The sequence below is a fragment of the Salvia hispanica genome, chromosome 3, assembly GCF_023119035.1.
Source record: "Salvia hispanica cultivar TCC Black 2014 chromosome 3, UniMelb_Shisp_WGS_1.0, whole genome shotgun sequence".
Taxonomy (NCBI): Eukaryota; Viridiplantae; Streptophyta; class Magnoliopsida; order Lamiales; family Lamiaceae; genus Salvia; species Salvia hispanica.
Genome location: NC_062967.1, coordinates 4,053,062 through 4,076,453, shown reverse-complemented (window position 1 = coordinate 4,076,453; position 23,392 = coordinate 4,053,062). Strand labels below are relative to the sequence as shown.

General features: G+C 34.5%; 5 protein-coding genes across 5 annotated transcripts; 3 read left to right on the top strand and 2 right to left on the bottom strand.

Annotated features, from left to right (window-relative positions):
• Positions 1-1,015: 1,015 nt before the first annotated feature.
• Positions 1,016-2,547, top strand: LOC125216390 (transcription factor SPEECHLESS-like). The gene is made up of 3 exons (XM_048118084.1): positions 1,016-1,590; positions 1,675-2,187; positions 2,293-2,547. The coding sequence occupies exons 1-3, from the start codon at positions 1,240-1,242 to the stop codon at positions 2,371-2,373; spliced, it is 945 nt and encodes a 314-aa protein (XP_047974041.1). The 5' UTR covers positions 1,016-1,239; the 3' UTR covers positions 2,374-2,547.
• Positions 2,548-5,703: 3,156 nt separating this feature from the next.
• On the bottom strand, positions 5,704-7,653 carry LOC125216585 (probable WRKY transcription factor 41). Its single transcript, XM_048118339.1, has 3 exons — positions 7,271-7,653; positions 6,920-7,048; positions 5,704-6,379 (listed from the first exon to the last, which is right to left on the bottom strand). Exons 1-3 carry the CDS (start codon positions 7,588-7,590, stop codon positions 5,899-5,901), a joined length of 930 nt encoding a protein of 309 aa, XP_047974296.1. The 5' UTR covers positions 7,591-7,653; the 3' UTR covers positions 5,704-5,898.
• Positions 7,654-13,700: 6,047 nt separating this feature from the next.
• Positions 13,701-17,044, top strand: LOC125215933 (RNA polymerase sigma factor sigE, chloroplastic/mitochondrial-like). Its single transcript, XM_048117517.1, has 6 exons — positions 13,701-13,860; positions 14,185-14,916; positions 15,025-15,171; positions 15,629-15,865; positions 15,943-16,206; positions 16,741-17,044. The coding sequence occupies exons 2-6, from the start codon at positions 14,236-14,238 to the stop codon at positions 16,939-16,941; spliced, it is 1,530 nt and encodes a 509-aa protein (XP_047973474.1). The 5' UTR covers positions 13,701-13,860; positions 14,185-14,235; the 3' UTR covers positions 16,942-17,044.
• Positions 17,045-19,059: 2,015 nt separating this feature from the next.
• Positions 19,060-20,753, top strand: LOC125216282 (bidirectional sugar transporter SWEET3-like). Its single transcript, XM_048117955.1, has 7 exons — positions 19,060-19,249; positions 19,349-19,385; positions 19,485-19,707; positions 19,833-19,994; positions 20,073-20,192; positions 20,263-20,538; positions 20,674-20,753. The coding sequence occupies exons 1-6, from the start codon at positions 19,213-19,215 to the stop codon at positions 20,524-20,526; spliced, it is 843 nt and encodes a 280-aa protein (XP_047973912.1). The 5' UTR covers positions 19,060-19,212; the 3' UTR covers positions 20,527-20,538; positions 20,674-20,753.
• A 577-nt stretch (positions 20,754-21,330) lies between these two features.
• Positions 21,331-23,142, bottom strand: LOC125216284 (abscisic acid receptor PYL8-like). The gene is made up of 3 exons (XM_048117956.1): positions 22,912-23,142; positions 22,173-22,388; positions 21,331-21,825 (listed from the first exon to the last, which is right to left on the bottom strand). Exons 1-3 carry the CDS (start codon positions 23,035-23,037, stop codon positions 21,595-21,597), a joined length of 573 nt encoding a protein of 190 aa, XP_047973913.1. The 5' UTR covers positions 23,038-23,142; the 3' UTR covers positions 21,331-21,594.
• Between the last annotated feature and the right edge of the window lie 250 nt (positions 23,143-23,392).

Here is a 23,392-nt window from a genome sequence, read left to right as displayed (position 1 = left end):
GAGTCTTACTAATAAAAATGTATAACTAAATTATGTGCTAGAGAAGGCATGCATTAGCTTTTAAAGGCGTTGAAGATCCCATGGCCCATGAGTACAAATAAATGCTGTTTAAAAAGAAAATTCATTATCTCATAGTAAATGCCATTTCTGATTGGTCCGTATCACGTTTATTTTTGAATCATTTTTTATGTCAGAATTTGCTCTATGTAACTCCTCGTCGTCGTTCTTCACACCTATCTATGTATAAACGACTGAAACCCTTACAATAGATGCCTTAATAAATTTACATCCTTATGAAATCATATCTTTCTCATGATTTATAATATTGATCAGGTGCATCACATACACCTATGTTTCACCTATGCCATTGTCACGTACTTCAATTTTCTTAATTTCTATGTTAATGAATGAAACTTAGTTAAGACAATACTAATCAGACAATGATGGCCAGTCCCTAGAGATTGCTAGATTGCTGCAGGGGGTTGGTGGATTGGTATTAATTTCCGAGTAGGATAGGGATATGCTAATTTGGGGAATTTTATGCCAAATTAACATTTCATGCCCTCCTTAACCACTCAAAGAGTCAAAATCTCTCTCACCATTTCTAGTAATAGATGTCAACTAGAAGAATTTACTCCCTAGCTATAGTATAATAATTTTAGTTTTATAAAAATATTCATTTGTTAAATTTAATAATGAACACAATAGCACATTTAATGTGTGTGATCTATATATCTGTCTATAGTAGTATAGAGCATATATTACCGTTGAGAAAAGACAATAGAATTGAATAGTACATCCTAGTATTTACCGATAATAGGACATGAACAATTTGGTATCCAAAAATTGAACAAGCAAATGTTTTTGTTTTACCCAATGGATGATCCTTTTCTTGCAGAATTAAACTCACAGTTATTCCCAGAATTACCGGACATGCTCATTTATATACCTTCAACTTTCTCTGAGACATGACCAACAACATCCAAAAAGCTCCTCTCTCTCAAAAACAATCACCCCAAAGCAAAAAGCAAAAACCAAAGAGCAAACCCACTCCATCTGAATTCAGAAAGGGTTATTGATGGTGATAGTTTAGTCCCTTTCGAATCCGCTCAAAACAATTTTTTTGGGTCCATTCCAATTGATTACCACTCTTGTTTTTCTTCTTCAAATATCCACACACTTTCCTCCTTCAAACCAAGTGTGTTTTTGTCACTACTTTTTTAGGGTTTTTTGTCTGAAATGGGCACTCAAGATCTGTCCGAGTTCTTCAAAGAATCTGAGCTGACTGATGACATTTTCAGCATTCTCGAAGCTTCTGATTGCAATAGTCCATCGATGATGCGGTTTGATTTATCAAACGATGAAAGCTTCGAGTTCCAAAAATCACCCTTTCTAGAATCTGAGATGGCCGCCGCCGAAGCTTCCCCCAAATGCAAGAGACAGAAGCTCATGAGCGCCGCCGCGGCTTCTGTGGAAGATGGGCAGCCAAGAACTTCGTCTCACATCTCCGTAGAGAGGAATCGAAGAAAGCAAATGAATGAGCATATCTCAGTGCTTCGTTCTTTGATGCCTTGCTTTTATGTCAAAAGAGTATGTGTGCGACCTTTAAATTTATGTTCATTTGCCAATTAAAAAAAAAGTATGTCTGTGAATTAAATCTTTATGTTTATTTAGGGTGACCAAGCATCAATAATAGGTGGAGTTGTGAACTACATCAAAGAGCTACAACAAATTCTACAATCAATGGAAGCCAAGAAGCAAAGGAAGGCCTACGCGGATGTTCTAAGCCCGAGGCCCGGGCCCATTAGCCCGATGAGGAGCCCGATCCTAATAAGCCCGAGGACTCCCCAACCGAGCAGCCCGTACAAGCGCACGCTGCACAATCTGCAAACGGGCTTCCTCAACTCCCCTTCCCTGATTCCAAGCCCGGCCGAGCTCTCCCCGTGCAACTCCTCCACCTCCTCCATCAACGACAGCGTGAACGAGCTCGTGGCTAGCTCGAGGTCAGCCGTGGCTGAGGTGGAGGTGAAGTTCTGCGGCCCGAATCTACTGCTTAAGACAGTGTCGGGCCGAATCCCGGGCCAAGTTGCCAAGATTGTGGCGGCCTTGGAAGACCTTGCACTTGAAATTCTCCAAGTGAATGTCAACAAGCTTGATGAGAAGATGCTCAATTGTTTCACTATTAAGGTAATTACATCATTTATAATTATCATTCATGTAACTTAATTAACTAATTTTTCTCTATTGCTATTTGATTTGACACTATTTGTGGGTTTGTTGTTGTTTTGATAGATCGGAATTGAATGTCAACTTAGTGCACAAGAATTGGCTGAGCATATTCAACAGACATTCTGCTTTGCAAACCCTAGCTAGCTAGTTTCTTGTCTCCTTCTTAAATTGGAGAATGCGACAATAAATTCGATGAGGAAATTACAGTTTACTTCTTAGTTAACATCTCCATTATTTATTACTACTACTCATTTACTTGTAATTGTGCTTTCAACCTTCATTTAGATCTTCAGTGTCCAATTAGACTTCTTTTGCAATTAAATAAAAATCAAAATTTCAATTTTCTTTTCTTCCTCTTTCTTATGCATCTGTAATTTGGTGATACTGGTAATAAATTATGAGATATAAAAAAATATGTTAATCGAATTACTTGTCATTGTCATTGGTGTATACATAGTGGAGTATATTTAAAAAGAAAAGTTGTCCTTTTTAAGCCTTTATATGGGAATTTTCATAAATTTGGGGATTAATTTGGATCTAATGTCACTATACGTGTTTCCTTTTCGGCCCTTGCATGCATGAGGATGAGGGCGACTTGAAACAATTAGAAAGAGGAAAAAAATTCTTTTAATGAAACCCTAGATTTTCTGCAGGCCCAAACATGGAGATAACGATGTTTCCCTTAATAATGTTGGTTCCCCCCATTTAATCAATTCGCAGGCTTCTTTATTTCTTGGATGGAGGGAGATTTGATCATTAGTCTACATCATTTAGTAGAAGAAGTCTTCACAGCTTAGATGTCTCAAAAAGACTTCAATTATTAAGTTTCAAAGTTTACTTCAAACTAAAAAATTAAGTTCCCCAATGTCCCTAGATAGGTGCTAGATAAGAAAGACCGTGATTGAAATGTCATGCAAGTATTTTATCTCACGATAAAATGAGTAAATTGCCCGAAAAACCTAAGTTCCATCACTTCATCATGCCCATTTTTTTAAAAAAAAGACTTTGAAAAATGGCTGATTATAGTACTATAATGTGATATTTTCTTCAATTGTTCCATGACAAAAACTGTCGTCGTGCTATGTCTGAATTTAATGACGTGCAATGTACATGTGTAACAATTAAAGACGTGGTTGACTAGATGTATTAAACGACATCATTTAAGTAGTCGAACAATTTGTCCACATCATACATGATTTCCTACAAATCCAAAATTATGGGACAGTTGAGAAAAATGTTGAATTGTGATATAATCAGTCATTTTTAAAAATTACGGGATTGATAAGAAATTGACAAAACTTAATGGTTTTTCTGGCAATTTGCACTAAAACATTTATACAATTTGACTACTTACATCATCAGGTTAACTATATATGTAAAATATAGATTTAAAAAGATATTTTTTTTCCGTATATATTTACTTCTTAAACCAAATCCTCTATATTATGAGACGATATATCATCAAAGGCATTCCACGGCTCATTTAGTCAATTGTTTTCATGCGTTAATTTACGATGCGTGTAATGATGTAAAATGTACTACTTGTTTCCTTAATTAGAAGAGAAATTGTTATTAATACGCACAAAAGTATCTAAAGTCGAAGGACGAATATATACTTGAGCTAAATAAATAACTTTGATGCATCTAAAGTCGAAGGACGAATATATACTTGAGCTAAATAAATAACTTTGATGTATTGAACTGATAAGAATAGTTAATTTGAACAAACATAAAAAAAACAGTTGTATATTATGTTGCTTTCAATGGTCCAACTTCTATTGCTGCCTGTCTCTGGTAGTTACAAAATTAACAATGCATTTAAAGTGGTCTTGGATTTTGGATTTCTTATGTTTTCTTTATGCCAATACGATAAGTCGTTTTCTTTTCATTTCATTTTTCATAAAAAATTGCCGATGTAAATGTTCTTTAATTTAGAAAAAAGAACTATATGAATCATGTTTAGTATATTATGTATTATAGTATATGATTACATTATGGTTATTTATATACCCATGACGTGTATTAGTGTGTTTGCGAAACAATACTATAAAAGTTTGGATTATTTTTTCTTTTTTCTTTTAATTAGGTGCAAAGAACATAAATGCACGTTACATCTTTGAATGGTGTGAAGATCCCAAGAGTATTAATGTTGTGAAGGAATTCATACTCATAAATGTCATTTCTGCACTGTCCGTTTTCATCTTTATTTTTGAATATTTGAATGTCAGAGTTTGCCTTCTTATATTACCCCTCATTCGCGCTAGCTAGAATAAATTACCACCTTTATGTATACTATAAAACTTACCTTGTCCCATCCATCTTCAAATTCCTATAACTTCATTCTTTACATACGAAACCAAAAAGTATCCAATCCAACGCCCAAATTGTCCACATTATGAATGGGAGATTTATGTATACCTTACACGAGCATCAATATTAGTAATTGCTCATTTTCATGATTTCATTATCCTTTCGTTTTTTTTCTCTCTATAAATTTCCTTTTTGTCTTGGTTTAGCTTGAAATTTGACTTATGTGAATGAAATGATAAGGTGATGATTGGTAGAAAGATATAAAGGAGATGATGATGAAGGAAGGAAGAAAAGTAGGAGAGGTAAATAAATGCATAGATGGACAAGTTGATGTCATATATATGTTGGTAAGTAACATTCATTCAGAACGCACTCACATGCAACATTTATTTAGTTTCACATTTAATTACTACCCACAACCAACACAAACAACACCTACCTCTCTCTCTACATAATGAAGTTAATTAATTGTACCCTGATCTCACTGAGAATGCTAGACTGGAAGCAACCGATGATCACACTACATATTAAACACGAATGATATCAATGAATTCTATTTTTTAAGTATAATACTATTATAATATATGGGTTGGCACGGAGAAGGCGTGTGTATGCATTGAAAGCCCTCTTCTTGAAGCTCCAAGTTGCAGACATTGCTTATTATTAACCACATCATCATCCTCATTTACTTCTCCCTCTCTATCTCTCTACGCTACTACACGTATTAACTTACTCATATACTTCATCCGACACACTTTAAGTGAAACTTATTTTTTTTTGGAGATGTCTCTACTTCAAAAACTCTCTTACTTTATTTTTTTTTTTACTTTATTCACAAAATAACATTGCATAAAATCTCGTAATGAATAAGAAATGATCCACTCGGGACAAAAGGAGTATTATGTCATTTTGCATGTCCATGTTATTTTCAAGTTGATCCCTCAGGCTTCTTTTTAGGATTGATTTCTTGTTATGACTTTTAAGTATATAGTATATTTGGTACCCAGCTTGTTATAATAAATGTGGGCATATGAATAGCATTGCCCAAGTATTTAATTCACTTTTTTTGGGCCTTGATGAATAGAAGTGGGTTCCTTAATGGACATCAAAATCTAGCCCATGTAGACCATTCATCCAGAATACTGTAATAACAAGTAACCAAACTAAAGCTAAAATATTTAGAGACTCTCTTTATTCTTTAACAAAGTATCATGGATTAATGTAAATCATACAAAAAATGGAGTAGAAGTTTAACCAGTCAAACTAACCAAATGCTAACAACAAATCTAGGCCTAACTAGCGGGCCTTATTTAACTCAACTATCCTCGTACAAAATTAGAAATGAAGGGCATGCATCTACTATGGATAATGGCCCGGGTTACCAAAGTCGAAACCCGACCCGAATCCAGATGGTCCAAACGGGAGGTCCGTGTCAAGAGTGGCGGAATTGGTCATGGCTGCAATTATTGGAGTGAGTTCGGATTGGGAGTGGCCCAAGTTTGGAATTAATTCTCCATAATCACCATTCAAATCATTGGTCGGATTCGGGTAATAATTTCCCAAAAAAACATTATTGTTAATTGGTGAGGATGAAGAGAAACTGTTTAGGGGATTGAGGCTTGTTTGGATGTTAAAGGGTGGGTTTTGGGTTAACGGATTCGGATCTTCACTTTCTAGACCGGGTACGGGCATGGATGCGGACGGGTTATTAGGGGCACGATTGCACGTGTGCTTTCTCCTATAGGTGATCTCAAAAATTGTGGGATCTTCGTCTGATTTTTGAACTTGCTTTGTAGCCAAACATCCGTGGGCATGTCTAAAGGTGCATCTGTAGTACCCTCTGCAATAAAATAAATAAATTAACGATACTAGGATTGATTGTTTAAAAAATAAGATGGCCAAACAAATTCAATAAACAGTAAATTAAGTTTGATTATTTTATAAACGCATCCTGTCGCTCAATTTAAACACTCTAATAAGTCCAAATCGTTTGACAGTTTCTTTTAAGATGATAAATATTCAACTTTAATCGATTAATTGATGGAGTTGATTTTAGGGGGTTTTGTGAGTACCAGATACAACAATTCAAAAAAGGAATGCTACATTCGTCCATACTATAAAGAAATCGAAAACTAAATGAAAATGACAGCCCAAGCTACATTTTAATAGTACTGTTCATTTACACGCTTCACGAAAATTCTAAATTAGGGAATTAATGAGATCTTTTTATAGTCTTTCTATAATGATTACCGTTGGAAACTAGATCTTTTATTTCCAAATTTGAATAGCTTGTTACTTTTATCATGTGAAATAAATTGAACAATTACACATAAGTAATTCATGAAATAATATGAGTAGATTATTGTGGTAGTATTAAAACCTGGGATGTTTAGCTCCCAGGATCTCTTTCTGTCCGTACTTCCTCCAACCATAGCCATCATCCAGTTGTCCTTCAATCCCGGCTTCTGACCCCACTTTCACCTTTCGAGTCCACCTGGCACCCGCCTTTCTGTACACGAGAAATAATAATTTAAAGAAAAGCAGTTTAATTAGTAAGACGCCCATGTAAATTATTATGATCATCATATATACTTTCATAATATGAATAAAGTATAAATTAAGCTTTTTTTATGTTATTTATAAAATTAATACTGTTAAAAACTATTTTAACGTAATAGAATCAAGCTAAATATATAAAATAAATAAATGAAGTTAGATTGAACGTGGAAACCTTTTCCTAGAAGCGGGATCCGTGAAATCCTGATCGGAGTCATCACTGAGTGGGCTTCCAGCGACTGGCAAAGGAGACTCCGGCATCGGCTGCAGCAGCGGTGGTTCACTACGAGCAGCAGCAGCAGGGTCGTTGCGCGTGAGCATGGAGAGCGCCTGATCGTAGGAATACATTATTCTCTGAAGCAAAAACTCGCGGCTCTCATGTGAAGAAGATGACTGCAAATTCAGATGATTTTGCAGCTGCATCGCCATCTCTTTCCCCTGAGACAGCTCTCTCACCAGATTTCTCAGGTCAGAATCCGATGGAAAATTCTCCATTTCTTAAGTAGCTTTGTTTCTGATATCATGCAACTGAGGAAACGAATGTATTTTTTTTGTATAATAAACAAATTTATTGATGATAAAAATATGAAGTGACGGAGAGGTGTGTACACACATATATATAATAAATGTAGTAATATTGGGTTTGAAAGTTAGAATTAATGGGGAAAAGCGAGGGAAAGAAAAGTAGAGTTTTTGACTGAAGAAATTAATTAATTGATTACAAAATTAAAGGGAGTGTGAATGTTATTTGGGCAGGATGAGGAGACCGGTCTTCGGTCCTACCAACACGATCAAGTCAATTCTGACCAATTCAAACCCACACTTCCCCACTCACACAAACTCAAACAACTTATTATAATAATGTTTTGAGGTGAAGTGGCAATGTTATGGAAAGCTCCATTGTTTTCTTTATCAGCGCTTTAGTGTTTACTATATACTCCATGCATGTGTCCATGAAAAATAATGAATCACATAAATTTTAATGCAAAACATTTAGTAAAGTGGAACAGAGATAGAGTATAAACTTGATTGAAGTATTATTATAAGTCAAAAATTAGATCCAACTACTTAGATATAGAAATTTACAATAAATAGATTTGTACTTAGTACTTTTAAATTTAGTGAATAGACCAAAATTAAAAACACAAATTATTTTTATGGATGGATGGAGTGTCACTCTACTGTGGCTGTGGCTGCCATAAATATCATACTGAAGGATACAAATTCATACATTTATTCAAGAGTTTTACCTAAAAAAAAGTTTTTCTCTACAAAAATTGTTGTGACATATGTTCGTCCTAATACTAGGTACTACAAGTATAGATAATGCTGTTATAATTTGCTAGCAAGAGAATAGCCTATCCACAAATAATGATAAATTAAAAACACAATGAGTAATAATCGCAAACATCTTTCTATTGTCCAAGCTAAGGAGTAGTAAGTTTGTTGATTTTTTCTAAAATCCAAACAAATACAAGTAATTAATTAAAATCAAAGCATACAAAATCAGATAAAACTGCAAAACACTGATCACGGGGGAAAAAAATAAGTAACTGAACATATGCAAACAAACCTATTCATGCAAATACCAATTTTAATTATGTCAAACCAATCACTAACTTAATTATATTTACCATATTTATTCCACTTTATCTAATTTTATTCATAAATCTGTAATACATTGTTTAATCTTAATTATATTTGTTATTTATTAAGATTTGATTAGGCATATGATTTTTTTTGAGTTATTTTAATTTCGTATTGTCAGCATTTGATTTAAATTATTTTTCTTAGAACTACTACTCCAAACATAAGTGAAAGGAATAAATAACTAGTTAAAACCCGTTATTCCAGGGAACAATATAGTAATATTGCTACTGATCCAAATGAATTCGAACTAATTTTTTGGTCTATAAGCACGTACAATTACAAGTGTAGCTTGCCGGCACTTGCATGCAAGTTATGGAAATTGACGAGACACGAGACAATTGATTAATGACTAAACATAAGGGGGATTGACATGTTTCTATATACTCCCTCCGTCCGCGAATAGAAAGGGGGATTGACATGTTTCTATATACTCCCTTCGTCCACGAATAGAAGTCATATTTTTCCATTTTAGTCCGTCCAGAAATAAGAGTCTCGCTTCACTTTTACCATAAATGGTAATAAGGTCTCACCTTCCACTAATTAACTCATTTCACTCCCATTTCATTTAAAACTAATATGTACAATTACGTGAGACCCCTATTCCACTAACTTTTTTCCACTCACTTTTCTTAATATTTCTTAAAACCCGTGCTACTGATTAATGAGACTCCTAATTGCAGACGGAGGGAGTAAATGACTAAAGTCCAGACAATCAATTTATTTTTGTCAAAATTGATCCAATATCAGTTTTACAATCAATAGGGACTATCGGACGTCAACCAAAAATTGATTTTGCAACCAATTAAGGTTTTCACGAGTTACTTACGTGATACTATCGGACGTCAACCAAAACGACGTATCGATGTCACATTGTAGGCAGTGAAACAACGTCGTATATATTGAACTAAATAATTTCATGTGTTGTAACTACCTTCCATCTCGTTTCTTATTTTTGGTTTCTTGTTTTCTCCCTTTCATTTCATTCTTTCTTAAAATAAACCATGATTTAAAAAAGAAATTGTTTAATTTAGTACAATGCGAAATCGCTCCGTTGTCTACAATGTGATGTCGTTTTGATTGATGTCTGATAACACCATATCCAGTAAGTCAACAAAGTATGTCAATGCTAATTGATTGTAACATCATAACAAATCAATAGTTTGATTGCAAAATTAGATCAATTAAATTAATAACTTAATAATTTATAAGAATCAAAATAAGTCAATAATTGAATAATTTACTGGAAGATTTTACAACTAATATGAATAATCATAATTTCATGAAAGGTAAGAATTTTAGAGGCAACTTGTGATTTTTAGATATTTCTTACAATCAGATATAGTGCATTCCGTTGGCATTGGTTATGATGATTGGTGGTCAATAATAGTAGTAGTAGTACTATATTTTCTATAGTTTGACCGCATAATTAAAACTACTTTTCATCATTTATTAGTTGAACAAAAATACAACGTTCACCAAAAATATACAACCAAACTATGCACTGACATTTTGTGAACATCTTGAATTAAATGATTGATTGTACTATGCATGAAAATCTTGTACTAATATCTTTCAAGTAATTAATAGTGGGTGTGGTGTTAAATGGTGATAATTTCACTTTATTTTGCGGAAGAAATAACGTTGACCGCAACGTGTAATTAACATAAATCAAAGCTGTGAAGTCAGAAATCAAATTCAAAGATACGATTCTATATTTCAATAGGAAGAAGAAGGAATCTTCAAACCTCGTTACGCGTCGCGGACCCCCTCACCTCACGCCATCTTCCCATTTTATTGCACATTACTAATTTATTTATTTATTTATTTTTACTTCGTTGGATTTGAGATGCATGAATTTGCACTATAACTTATATTCAGAGTACATAAGATCGGTCATATTAAATTTTTAAAAATAGGCACATCACTAGATCATAATAGATAGTATAATTTACTCATATTCTAGCTAAATTTAAATATGAAGAGAAACGAATTATTAATGAAGATGAAAATATTAATTAATTAGCCTTTTGGTATCAAAAGAACTTTGAACCCTTACTAGAATCATTAAGTTTTGTTAATTTTTGAATTGATTAAAAACAAAAGAAAATTAGAAAATAATAGTAATATAGAAAAACAAAAATTAGTGTTTTCGGGTTCACACAAATACCAAATTCTATGACTACAATTTTCTTCGCAATCTCTCCTTTATCTTTCCGGCGAACAACGACAAATAAGTTTAGCAATTGCTGATACAGAACAACGGTGATGGTGAGCAACTGCAATTAAGTTAAGGTTTTAAATAAGTTAAAAAAAGGTTTTAAATTAAGCTTTCCGTAATTATAAAACATAAGTATTTATATTTGCACTGAACAATTTGCATGTTGCAAACCAAAATTCGAGAATTCACAGAAAATCATGTTTGTTTGCCTTCACACGAATTTTGCCAAATTTTAAATTTCTATTACTGTTTATGTTACGTATTACGAAAGTGGCAATTTCGCCAAATTAATTTAAATCTTGTAACAACAATTAGACGTGTTTTTTATTAGTAGGCAAAAATATGAATTTAGTTAGTATTTTACATGCATTATTTGATTTAGCAAATTGGTTTAGTTTGGCTCATTAACTCATTATTTATGTACAAAGTTATACAACTAATAATTCAAAAGGAATTGGAGTATACCAACTACGACAAACTAGGATGTATGACTATAGGTCTATCTAGCCTCATTTTGAAAGTACAGACTTGTGCTTCACTTTTACTACTATAGTTATTTATGGCAGTTTTTGTACGCTTATATACCACATGATGTATATGCTGTAATTGCAGAAAGAAAAAGGCGCATCTATCGCCTTCGCGGCCCCCACACTCCGGCCCGACATCATGTGAGGGGTTAAATCGGGTACGCAGTAGCCCGTTAAAGATGAGGCCTTAACCCACTGGTTGCCAGAAACCCATCTCCCAAGACCTCACACTTGTACCTGAGAGATGGAAGCAACTACACGGCAGCAGTGGGATTTGAACCCAGACTCATTGCAGCAAGATTTACCCCTCCATTGCAGCAAGATCCACCCTCACATGATGTATATGCTTTAGTAATTATTGTTATAGCTGTTGCCTCATGTAGTAATTGAGGGTGGGGATCCTCCGCTGTGCTGAAAGCACAGCAGTTTTCAGCACAGCAGCTCCTGCTGCCTCAAACAATTTATTAAAATAAGATTTAATTATTTTAATAAATTGTTTGAGGCAGCAGGGGCTATTGTGCTTTCAGCACAGCAGAGGATCCCACCCCAGTAATTGAATGATTTAGGCATATACTCCATACATCCCAAGTTACTTGAGTTGTATTCCTTTTAGATTGTCCCAAGTTATTTGAGTCATTTCTCTTTTTGATTAAAAATAAAATATCTAATCACACTTACTTTATTCTTTCTTTTATTTTATACCCTCTCTTCTTTCTTACTTTGTTCTCTCTTCTATTTTATTTAACTCACTAAACATAACTTTCTTAAATCTCGTGTCGAAAATAAACGTCTCAAATAACATGGGACAGAGGAAGTATATGCTTAATACTTTATTATTTTTGGATTAAGCGATAAATATTTTACTCCATACTTGATAATGTCCAGGGTATAATCGAGAAATATTTGTCTATACTCGTTAATTAGTTAGGGCTTAGGACTTACAAGAGTCGAATTATTTTTAGCTCTTAAATTTTATACCCTTTTAATTTTATATTCAATTTCTAACTATATATTATCTCATTTAACATGGAAAACAAGCATAACTATACGTACTAACGTACATAGGGGCATGTTAGGGTGCCACTACCTCTTAAAATAACACCATACCATCATTTCTAGCCAATCATTTGTACACGTGGACAAATAATAAGCTGCCACGTGGCCAAAAAATCTGAAAAAAAGGCTAGCAATTTGTTGCTTTTTATACAACAATTTTTTTTCTTGTTCAGCAATATCCGACACACTATACAACAATCTATAGATTGCTGTGCAGTGTTTGTAATATTGCTGTGTAGCGTTTATAATATTGCTGTATAAGTGGTGTCACGATGTTATTTTAAGAGGGGTTATTATTTTAACACAAACTTACGTACATAGCTATATAATAGTCACATGAAGTAAAATTTTGTCAATTAATTAACTGACCTTATGATAAAAAATATTTACCAGGAAGGTGTAATTTAGTTAATTTTTATCTTCAAGTAATATGCAGAAGATCATACTAACTCTTAAAAAGTTACTAGTTCCAGCTATTCAATTCTTCTCATCAATTCGAACACGAAGCATTTTCCTATTATAAAGAGATTTTCTAAATTTAAACAACATTTGAGATTGTGACGTGACATAAATAAGAGCCACAAAGCAAGAAGAACATATCATTCTTTTTATAATTGTAATTCCAGCATCTGTTAAAAATAGTCTTCATCAAGTATTATAAGAATTTTAATTAAAAAGTGTTAAAATGAAAAAGAGAGAGATAGAAAAAGTAGATAAAGCACTGTTAGGATCCAACATATTAGAAAGTAAAAAAAAAAGGATTAAAACTAATTTTAATGAATAATAGATTAAAATTGACAATTATAATTATTTTATGTGGATGGTACAATAACCTTTTGGTTGAAGCTTCGTAGCCAATAGAAATCAAACAAGTCCTAATGCTACTTAAAAAAAGCAAATTAAAATAAAATGTTAGGGGAAACAGAACTATGGATGTAATCAAGCAACGTTTGAGTTCTTTAAGTTGCCACGTGTTCTACAAATACCCACAAAATACTAAAAAAATTATAATTGTTGCCACGTCATTAATTAAATTGTATCCGGCCTCTGCTGCGGCATCGGCCACGTCACACAAACATTCTCTACAGTCAACATGGATAACAGATCGGCCGTCGATGATTCGTCTCTGCGATCGGAGCCGTAGATATTTATAGCAGAAAAGCTTGTGGACGCCAAAATTCGACGACTATTTACTTTTAAAATTCGGTGAATCCAAATTCCTGCTTCACTGCATTTTAGATTCTACTTCTTCCTACCATTTTTGCCAAATAATTGTGTTCGCAGCATCATCGAATTCTGTATTCACTTGCTCAGGTACTGTTTACGCATAATGTTTTGTAATTTTTCCATATAATTCGAGTTTATTGTTTGTTTTATTAATGTGTACGGTATGTGCTTAGCATTCAATTTGATTGGGGTTTTTTGTGCAATCATTATCATTTAGTGATTTGATATGGTGTATAGGTGGTTTTGTTCGAGATTTAGTTTGAAAGGGAAAATTATTGTATGCAGTTTAATAATTGGTGGTGATAATTAGAGCATATGATCTCTATCAAGTTCTTTTAGTAGTTTTATGTATTTAAGAGTGTTTATTAGCTGAAAACTGTGATTGATGCATTGTTGTTTTGGGTATAGCAGGATTTGAGAATTGAGGGCATTCCTATTTCGTTTGGATCACACAGCTTTGGCATGGGAGTCATGACTGTTTCTAGTTCTTCAGGACGAATTCCATTGGGAGTGAAAGCCAGAAATTTGACTCGTGCAGAGAGGCTAGTAGTGTTGTCTTTCAAATCCAATGAAAGTAAACCTGTATCCTTGGTTGCTAAACGAGAATCTCTAGCTTTACCCTTGGAGACGAATAAAGATACTAGGAAGATAACGAGGAAGGTGAAGAAGCGGACTGAACGAGTAAAAGCAGTCGCCTCTCCAAGTATATTGGAGTTGGATTACGGCGAAGCAGGTGCTATACTTGAAAAATTATACAAGCGAAGTCCTGGTACAGATGTATCCGATGAGGAGGTCAAAATAGGAAGGGGGAAGAGACGGCGGCCTCTTAGGAAGAAGAGTGTGGAAACTGAGGAGGCAGAGAAGGAAAGGGATGTGAGTGTGGTGAGGAGCCAGAAAAAGGGGAAGAGATTGAATCTCGAGAAGAGAATTTCTATGAGAATGAAGAAAGAAGATGAATTTGTTGCATTAGCCCAAAATAAGAAAAACAGAAAGAATGATGAAGATGAAAAGATTGATAGGCTTGTTAGGGAGTATACTTCTTCGACGGATTTGGTAAGCTTAGACTGGAAGAAAATGAAGATTCCGCCTGTTCTTCCTTCATCTGAGCATGCCTGGCTTTTCAAACTGATGCAACCTATGAAGGTAAGAACGTTAGAAAGTATATGCTAAAAAACAAATAAAGCAAAACCTGATTTGTGTACTTCCATTGCTATGGTTTTTGCGTTCTAAGTTTGGATTTCTGTCTTTCAGGAAATCCTCAAAGTTAAGGAAACCTTAAAAAGTGATTTAGGAAGAGATCTAACTGATGATGAAGTAGCAAAGAAGATAAATATGGATGTATTTCAGCTGCGGAAACAGTTAGAAGTTGGTCGAGCTGCCAGAAATAAGTTGATCAAGGTAATTTAGTTTTGAATGGACTGTAAATATGCTAACTCCCATTTCAGTTAGTTTTCAGCCTGGAGTGTATATTGAGGTTGCAGTCTCTATTTGTTCGTGGTAGGTTTTCAACCGGTAGATGTTAGAGTAGATTCAGTGTGTTGCAACTATGATCAACTTACGCGTTAAATGTTGTGTAACTATAGCATTAGGAACACTGGACATAATAAGACAAAACTTGCATAAACTAAGGTTTTAGGCTTTAATAGATTGGATAAGTTGTATTAGTTCACTTTTTGGTCAGCTCTAGGCATAGGCCCTAGGCATATGCAGATTCTCAAATTAGCTTTGAGAAAGCGTCAAGTATGTTTGACAAGACAACTTTCTAATGCTCTCTAGGTCCAGTGAATTTAAATTCATAAGTTGCATGGTAACCATTGAAACATATCTGAAGCCACCATGGATATATTGGTTGCAGCACAACCTGCGGCTTGTTCTATTTGTCATGAATAAGTATTTTCAAGACTTTGCTAATGGCCCAAGATTCCAAGATCTCTGTCAAGCTGGGGTGAAGGGTCTTATGACTGGTATTGATCGCTTTGAACCAAGAAGGAAGTTCCGACTCTCAACATATGGCCTCTTCTGGATCAGGCATGCCATTGTTCGCTCATTAACACTGTCAAACTTCACAAAGGTCTCCTTTGGCCTTGACTCGGTAAGTCTTTCTACATGTACTACTCTTTAGAAATGCTTCTGTGGAACACATATCATAAGAACTGTTTTCTAATTTAGGTCAGAGTAGAAATCCAGAGGGCCAAGCAGGAGCTGCATTTTGAGCTTCAGAGGATACCAACTGTTGAAGAGATTACAAAACGTGTTGGAATCTCCCCTGAAAGATACCATGAAGTGATGAGGGCATCGAAGCCTATTGCTTCTCTCCATGCACGCCATGATGTAACCAATGAGGAGTTCATCAATGCCATTACTGATGTTGATGGTGTTGAAGGAGATAGTAGGAGACAACCAGCACTTCTCAGACTTGCTCTTGATGATGTGGTAATTTTTTATCCTTAATTCTCAACCAACATAGAATTACTCTGACTTCACAAAATTGATAGTTGGTTTAGCTAATTAGTACTACTTTCTGTTTTTCATATCTCTGTCACTTTATGTCAAGGAAAGTTTTTTTTTATCAGAATAGGATGCATAAAACGTGGAGTATTACCTTTGTTAACTAGGATGCTGGTTCTCTCTACTTGTCCTAAAATTCTTATTCATAATTTATATTCTCACAAAAATTATTCTGTCCAACTTGCTCACTGAAAAAGCCTATGCCTGCTTTCAACTCGGTATGTCAAGTTGTAAGAGATAAGAGTGTCTAAGAAATCATGTATACTGGTAGGCTACGTGTTGGCGTGATATTTACAGAGTTTATACCGGTCAAAAATTTTGTTTAATATATCTAGTAGCAACACCACATAATAAATCCCATCATCAACATGCATTCACATTTACCGCAGCATCTGCCAATTTTTTTACTTCGCATGATCAAGAAATGACTAAAGCCTCATTCTGTTTGGTTTTCGACAGCTTGATTCTCTGAAGCCCAAGGAGAGTTTGGTGATGAGGCAGAGATACGGGCTCGATGGGAAAAGAGATAGAACACTTGGAGAAATCGCTGGGAATTTGAACATTTCAAGAGAGATGGTTCGGAAGCATGAAGTGAAGGCTCTTATGAAGCTCAAGCATCCAGCTCGAGTGGATTACCTCCGCCGCTACATTTACAAATGAACCACCATATATAATGTGTGAATGCTTCTCTATATACAAAATCACATGTATTATACTTTGAAATTGCATAAAATTAATGTATAGTCATTATTTCTTGCGAGCACCGATATCAACGTTGTGCAGTGCTGTTGTAATTTTCTTGTTTAAAGCTTTACGTAGATAGTTGGGGCCATGAAGAAGGCATATACCTAGTGGCTAGTGATAGCATAAATTTTCCAATAAATGCTAGAATCCATATGTAATCGACACTTTTGCATATGAATTACATGTATTTACTTCTAGATTTTGTAGGGTTTCTCCTAACCTAACACTTGTCTTGAAGTTAGTTCTCTATAACTTCACCAGAAAAAAAAAATATTTAGTGCAATGTAAAATGAATTACCTAACATTTTTTCTAGAAAAAAGTGCAAGAACATATCTATAAGAGAGAAAAATTAATAAATTCTAATCATTGGTTTTTTTTAGTGGATGTAATACTTTGACAAATCTGACGTGGGAGGTGTTGGCTAAATTTGGGAGTATTTAAGGTTCAGACAAATAGCAAACTCCACTTAGCATCAGTGGCAGATATATTTAGAAAAAATAATACGCAGCAAAACACCAAATAGAAAGTGTATTTTTTTTACTATTTAATAATCCATAGATTAGGGAAAAAAAAATCGAATGGATACTACACTTGGATTACCAATCTACGTTATAAAATTGGCAACAGAACACTTGCATAGTGAAGAGGATGTGGTTGAGAATTGATCGCAAAGTCCACTAAATAAAACGTATCTACCTTTTTAATAATGTGTTATCCTAAAACAATAGAAATTAGTTTAACACATTAATGGTCTTCGAACGTCATTTGGTATTATCATTTTTTATAAAAGGATTTAAAAAGAAATAAAAGCATAAAAGAACATCGTCCATGACATACATACCAACATTATTTATTTTACTTTACACATTTAGTTAAACTCTAATACCAAAAATCTTAGTATTATTAACATCATTAATTTTTATATAAACAAAGAATAGAAAAAAATCAAGTTTTTATGTTATTTAAATGCAAAATTAATAATGACAAAGGACTTTTAACTTAATATAAGAAATGCAAGACTCCAAGTTACATTTGACTGATGATTTGATCTCCTTTCAAATTGTTCAAACCGAATGCAAAAGTAAATTAACTACTAGTTTAATAGGTGGAGATAAGCATATTCTAGAGAATCACTAATTGAGTATAATATATTAAATACAACACAAATAACAATAAAAAGCTTAAACATACATACCTTGCCCATTGCAAGTATCAGCATATACCCAACATTCTTTAGCAATTAGTCTAAAGATAACGTTTTTGAACCATTGATTGATGAAACTTATAACTGGAACCAAATTCTTGTGTATCCCAAGTGTGTTAAGTATCGATCAATGTTATGCAAAACATCAGCACAAACATGTTTATTAGGATAATAAGGTGGAAAAAATAACATTCACTTAATTCATAGAATAAAGCACTAATTTCCCATTTTATGGCCAAGTATATGGAATGTTTAGTGGATAAGAGAAACAATGGAAGACAGCAATAAAGAAATGTGATCTCACCATTATAAACTATGCTAAGAAAGTTGCATGCATAAGAGATTTGACTGACAACCATTTCTCCAAGTGCATAATCTTCCTAGTAATTTGATTAGCAGAAAAACTTTGAATTAATATGTAAAAAGTGATATTGATACCAAATGCTCCAACACTACTGTTACAACATTGGTTATGACTTATGAGCATAAAGCAGACAAAATGAACTCATTCCATTTTATTTGGTTATTTGGTTTCACCATTAAGAGAAAGATTTAGAAACTGGAATTAAATGGATTGCATCAATTGTTATAAGTGGACAGTGGAAGTCTTGTAACATCTTCCACTTGCAAGAGAACCAGACTGCCATGCAACTTATTCTTTTATATATCTTCCTGGTTTAGTCTCTTTCCTGTCTTAAAATTATTATTAAGAGAGTACTAAAATTATTTTGAAACAACAAAATTAAGGAAATAGAATTCTTTGATCATGCAAGCACCCATATATTTTTATTTATTTTTTCTCATCACTTAGGTAAGGATTATTCTACTCCACAAGTCTGCTCTACTACTCTTATTCCTACAATTGTATGCATGTTATTCTCCTTTCCTCCTTGCACTATATATACCTCTCTTAGGATTATAAGCAGCTACAGAAAAAACAACAATCAGCAATAGCATTTCATAACTCGGACACTCAAACCATATGGAAGAGAAACTTCGTATAGCAGTAGGCATTTTGGGTAACGTTTTCTTCCCCGACTCTTCAACCTTCTCATTATTAGTATATGTGAAATTTGTTGTAGCATTGAGTTTTAAGTATCTTTTGATTTTTCTTGCAGGGAATGCAGCCTCTATCTTACTCTATGCTGCACCAATGTAACTACTCAAAACTTATGATAATCCAAAAATATTTATAAAACTGAATATAAGCAACAATGTTATGTTCTGGTCTTGATCTATGTCTAAAATTTTCAGATTCACTTTCGCAAAGGTGATAAGGAAAAAGAGCACCGAAGAGTATTCATGCGTGCCATATATCATGGCCCTATTGAACTGCTTCCTCTACACTTGGTATGGTTTGCCAGTTGTAAGTTACAAGTGGGAAAACTTTCCTGTGGTCACAATCAATGGATTAGGGATATTTCTGGAGCTATCTTTCATACTCGTATATTTCTACTATGCTTCAACTGAAGGAAAGGCAAGTTATCATGCATATAGCAAGCATAAATTTACAGTTACCTGTTAATACGAGTGAATTAAATTCTTGCATGGCAGGAAGCGAAAAGACGAGCAATATTAATTATAGCTTTAACGAAATTGCAGAAAAAGGTGGCCATGATGACTCTATCTGTTCTCCTGCTGTCCTGTTCAGTAGTACTAATATCAACGTTCGTATTCCATGATCACCATCATCGCAAGGCGTTTGTTGGAAGTGTAGGACTGGTAGCATCGGTAGCAATGTATGGTTCTCCACTTGTGGTTGTGGTGAGTACTTTTGTCGACGGGAAAATTTATATTCTCCTTGGAAGATATTTTCTGATATAGTTGTTCTAATTATGTCAGAGAAAAGTGATACAGACGAAGAGCGTGGAATTCATGCCATTCTACCTGTCGCTTTTCTCATTTCTAGCAAGTTCGCTTTGGATGGCATATGGACTATTGAGCCACGATCTTTTTCTTGCGGTTAGTGTGATTATAAGGTCTCTTTGTAATGAAAACGACTCACGTAAATAACAAACTCTTCTCTCTACAGTCTCCGAATTTGGTGGGTAGCCCACTAGGCATCCTGCAGCTCTTCCTGTACTGCATATACAGGAATAGGGGAAGTGAGAAACAACCTCAGAAATGGGATCTCGAAACTTGTTGCGAGAAATCAGAGCAACATTTACAGGTGAACGAGGCAAACACAGAAATACCAATTATTCAGTATCTAAAGGTGAACGACGAAAAAGATGATGAGAAAGCAAACCAGAATTTGCAGCTGGTGGTTGCTGATGAATCAAATGGGAAAAACTGAACAACTTTCCAAGTTAGTTTTTATCACATATCCCATTTTTCCTATCTGATAATCAATAAATGTCTCTTCAAACTTACACAGCAATATTTTTCTGGAGATATTTTCAGCTAGTTTCTGACTTCTCTGATTCCTTTTTTTTTTTGACAGGGAAACTAGTTGATGTACGTGTGAATAAATGCCAGAAAGCAGAGAAAGAGACAGATGCAGAATCATTTGGCCACACCTCACAAAAGGAATGAGGACAATGAGAAACTACTACTATAACTATAAATGAAAGTTTACTAAAGAGTGTACACAACAGTTGATATGCAAAAAAAAAAAAAAAAGAGTTGTTCATCATTCTGTTTAAAAACTGCATCCTTTTCACCCTCTCAAGAAATCACCTGATAGCAGGCTCCATGGTGACCTGAAAGAAAAAGAATGAAGTATAAGTAAATCACCTGATAATACAATCCTCAATTTGGCTAAAAGTTAAAGTTATTGCTCAAACATTCCCATAATCGAACACGAAAACCATCATGAAATCCTTACGCAGCATTATCTCATTCCACTCGATGTTACCACCAGTCCACAACTCTCAATCCCCATTTTCATGTTGCCATTAGGTATCATTGATCAATGACTCATGATTTGCAGGGTTAAACACTATCCCTACAAAGATGTTATTGTTTCTCAAGAGTGAGCAAACCATTTTTTTCACTTGGCTTTCGTATTGCTAGCGAAAGACATGAACAGTTCCGAAATTGGTTTTGAAAACATGTAATAGTTCACTCTACTTACTTTTATCCTTCAATACATGTATACTTTTGTCTCAAAATATATGCTTTTATTTCTATTTATTCATCAAAAATAAGGGATGGAGCATAGGTATTTCACACAATACATTTACATATTTTCCTAGAGCCTTGAAGAAAGCTTCATCCTTGGTGAAAGTGACTATGAGAACGAGTTACAAACAGCAAACAACGAGAGTACAGGACAATATGTAGAGCCAGTTCCAACTCAGAACATATGGCTATTCTGCCTCCAAAGCCTTGAAGAAAGTTTCATCCTTGGTGAAAATAGCATCTAAGCACCGTGGCAGGCACGATTGATGGGTTCGGTTCTGTCTTGCACAGCAAGCCTCTCCGAAACATCAGCCAGTGATTTCAGATTACACCTGATAAGTGCTTCGACAAAGTAGCATGTTTCGTCTTGTGTGTTCCCTTCTGGCACATCCACCACAAACGATTCAATCACCACTGTCCCAGGTCTCCCGTCAATGACCTCAGGATGAACAGATGCAACGGAAGAGTAGTTCTGCAACAAATGTATGGCAATTGTTATACCACAAGATTAATGCACAGAGAAAGAAGAAGAGCAGTCAGACGAGATTTAATGAGCCAATACAACTATGTTCACCCTGACACTATGACAAGACAACGAAATAAGCATGCGATTGAAGTGAATGCATGGTCATTTTAAAGACTATGGGCCATAAAGCGTGGCTGTAAATCTGAAACCTCTCCTACTATAAGAGAAAGAAACAATAGAAAACTAACAAAGTAGAGTACAAATGTTGATAATGGTTTAAGTCATAAGAAAAATGCATGAATTATCAAGAAACAAACTAGAAAACTAAAAGGGAGAAGGAACTATGATCGTACTCTGAGTCTGTGGTCTCCACCGACGATTCTTACACTAAGTATGTGTTCATTATCATCAAGAAGCTCCAATCTCTCAGTGCTGGTGGTAGCAGGGAGACCTGACTTAACATCAACTTCCCTCACACTGCCGATTTCAAGATTTCCCTGCACAATGCAACGGCTGACAAAAGGTTTGTACTTCTGTGGTTGATCAAACCGCCTGACCAGAGACCAAACCTAGCAGAAAGCAACCACATCAGTTACCATGAGTATAAATAGATTAATCTATAAAAGGTGCCTCTGTATAAACAGCAACCATCACTTCACTTCCACCATATAACATAGCAAAACACATAATCTCCTAATCGAAAAAGTTAATAATATCATTATTGCTATTATCAGAAGACATAAAAAATTCCAAATGATCTAAAGAAAAAATTTCAATCGTAAGCTAACAGTATCACCCTTCAATGTAATCAATTCAGATCAAAACTATTATTTGCAGGAAAACAAAAAATTAACAATATTGAAACAAGCAGTAACTTTTTTTTTCTTTTCTGGTGAATCTATCATCAAAGAATCCAATCAAATTGGAAATAAACAGATTAAACGAAAACCGAATCCAAATTGCAAATCAATAATTCCATCACCACCAATAGAAACACTGTTAACAATTGCATCATCGCTCACTCATCCAATCAGAGCTCACCATAACAATCGATAAAGTAAAACGAATAATAATAATAAAGCGTGAAATTACAAGATGTACGGGCGCCTTAATATGGTTGATGAGGAAGGAAGTGCATTGATTAGCCTTAATCTCGTGCGTGTGATGCTTCCGTATATAACCTCTCTCCACCGCGCTCAATCCTTTGATGTTCATCATGTTCGCACCGAGTTGACTCAGCCAGATCCGTACAGACTCAGCTCACCCATTTTCGAACTAAGGTGTGTGACGCCTCATCTTCATCATCACTCTACCTCCCTAAATGGAAATAAATATAAATCCTCATATTTCCTTTTTCAATAGCAGAGTCCCTTCGTCCACCAAAAATAAATAAAATTGTGAATTACACGGATTTTAACGTATAATTGGTAAAATAAAAAAGAGATAGAAAAAGTATGAGCAAGAGAGGAAAAAAGGTAGTGAAACGAGTGTTAGTGAATTGTAGAGTCCACATTTAGAATGATGTGTATGATTGGTATTGGTTGAAAACTTTTCTTTTTGAAATTAATCTATT

Excerpts from the sequence above, each read along its gene's own strand:
- LOC125216390 (XM_048118084.1), top strand. The coding sequence starts at position 1,240 with ATGGGCACTCAAGATCTGTCCGAGTTCTTCAAAGAATCTGAGCTGACT. Across the intron at positions 1,591-1,674 it reads CTTGCTTTTATGTCAAAAGA|GGTGACCAAGCATCAATAAT; the intron begins GTATGTGTGCGA and ends ATGTTTATTTAG. Across the intron at positions 2,188-2,292 it reads TCAATTGTTTCACTATTAAG|ATCGGAATTGAATGTCAACT; the intron begins GTAATTACATCA and ends TTGTTTTGATAG.
- LOC125216585 (XM_048118339.1), bottom strand. The coding sequence starts at position 7,590 with ATGGAGAATTTTCCATCGGATTCTGACCTGAGAAATCTGGTGAGAGAG. Across the intron at positions 7,049-7,270 it reads GATCCCGCTTCTAGGAAAAG|AAAGGCGGGTGCCAGGTGGA; the intron begins GTTTCCACGTTC and ends TCTCGTGTACAG. Across the intron at positions 6,380-6,919 it reads CTGGGAGCTAAACATCCCAG|AGGGTACTACAGATGCACCT; the intron begins GTTTTAATACTA and ends ATTTTATTGCAG.
- LOC125215933 (XM_048117517.1), top strand. The coding sequence starts at position 14,236 with ATGGGAGTCATGACTGTTTCTAGTTCTTCAGGACGAATTCCATTGGGA. Across the intron at positions 15,172-15,628 it reads CCAGAAATAAGTTGATCAAG|CACAACCTGCGGCTTGTTCT; the intron begins GTAATTTAGTTT and ends TATTGGTTGCAG. Across the intron at positions 15,866-15,942 it reads TCTCCTTTGGCCTTGACTCG|GTCAGAGTAGAAATCCAGAG; the intron begins GTAAGTCTTTCT and ends TTTCTAATTTAG.
- LOC125216282 (XM_048117955.1), top strand. The coding sequence starts at position 19,213 with ATGGAAGAGAAACTTCGTATAGCAGTAGGCATTTTGG. Across the intron at positions 19,995-20,072 it reads GTTCTCCACTTGTGGTTGTG|AGAAAAGTGATACAGACGAA; the intron begins GTGAGTACTTTT and ends TAATTATGTCAG. Across the intron at positions 20,193-20,262 it reads GCCACGATCTTTTTCTTGCG|TCTCCGAATTTGGTGGGTAG; the intron begins GTTAGTGTGATT and ends TTCTCTCTACAG.
- LOC125216284 (XM_048117956.1), bottom strand. The coding sequence starts at position 23,037 with ATGATGAACATCAAAGGATTGAGCGCGGTGGAGAGAGGTTATATACGG. Across the intron at positions 22,389-22,911 it reads TTAAGGCGCCCGTACATCTT|GTTTGGTCTCTGGTCAGGCG; the intron begins GTAATTTCACGC and ends GCTTTCTGCTAG. Across the intron at positions 21,826-22,172 it reads GTGGAGACCACAGACTCAGA|AACTACTCTTCCGTTGCATC; the intron begins GTACGATCATAG and ends CATTTGTTGCAG.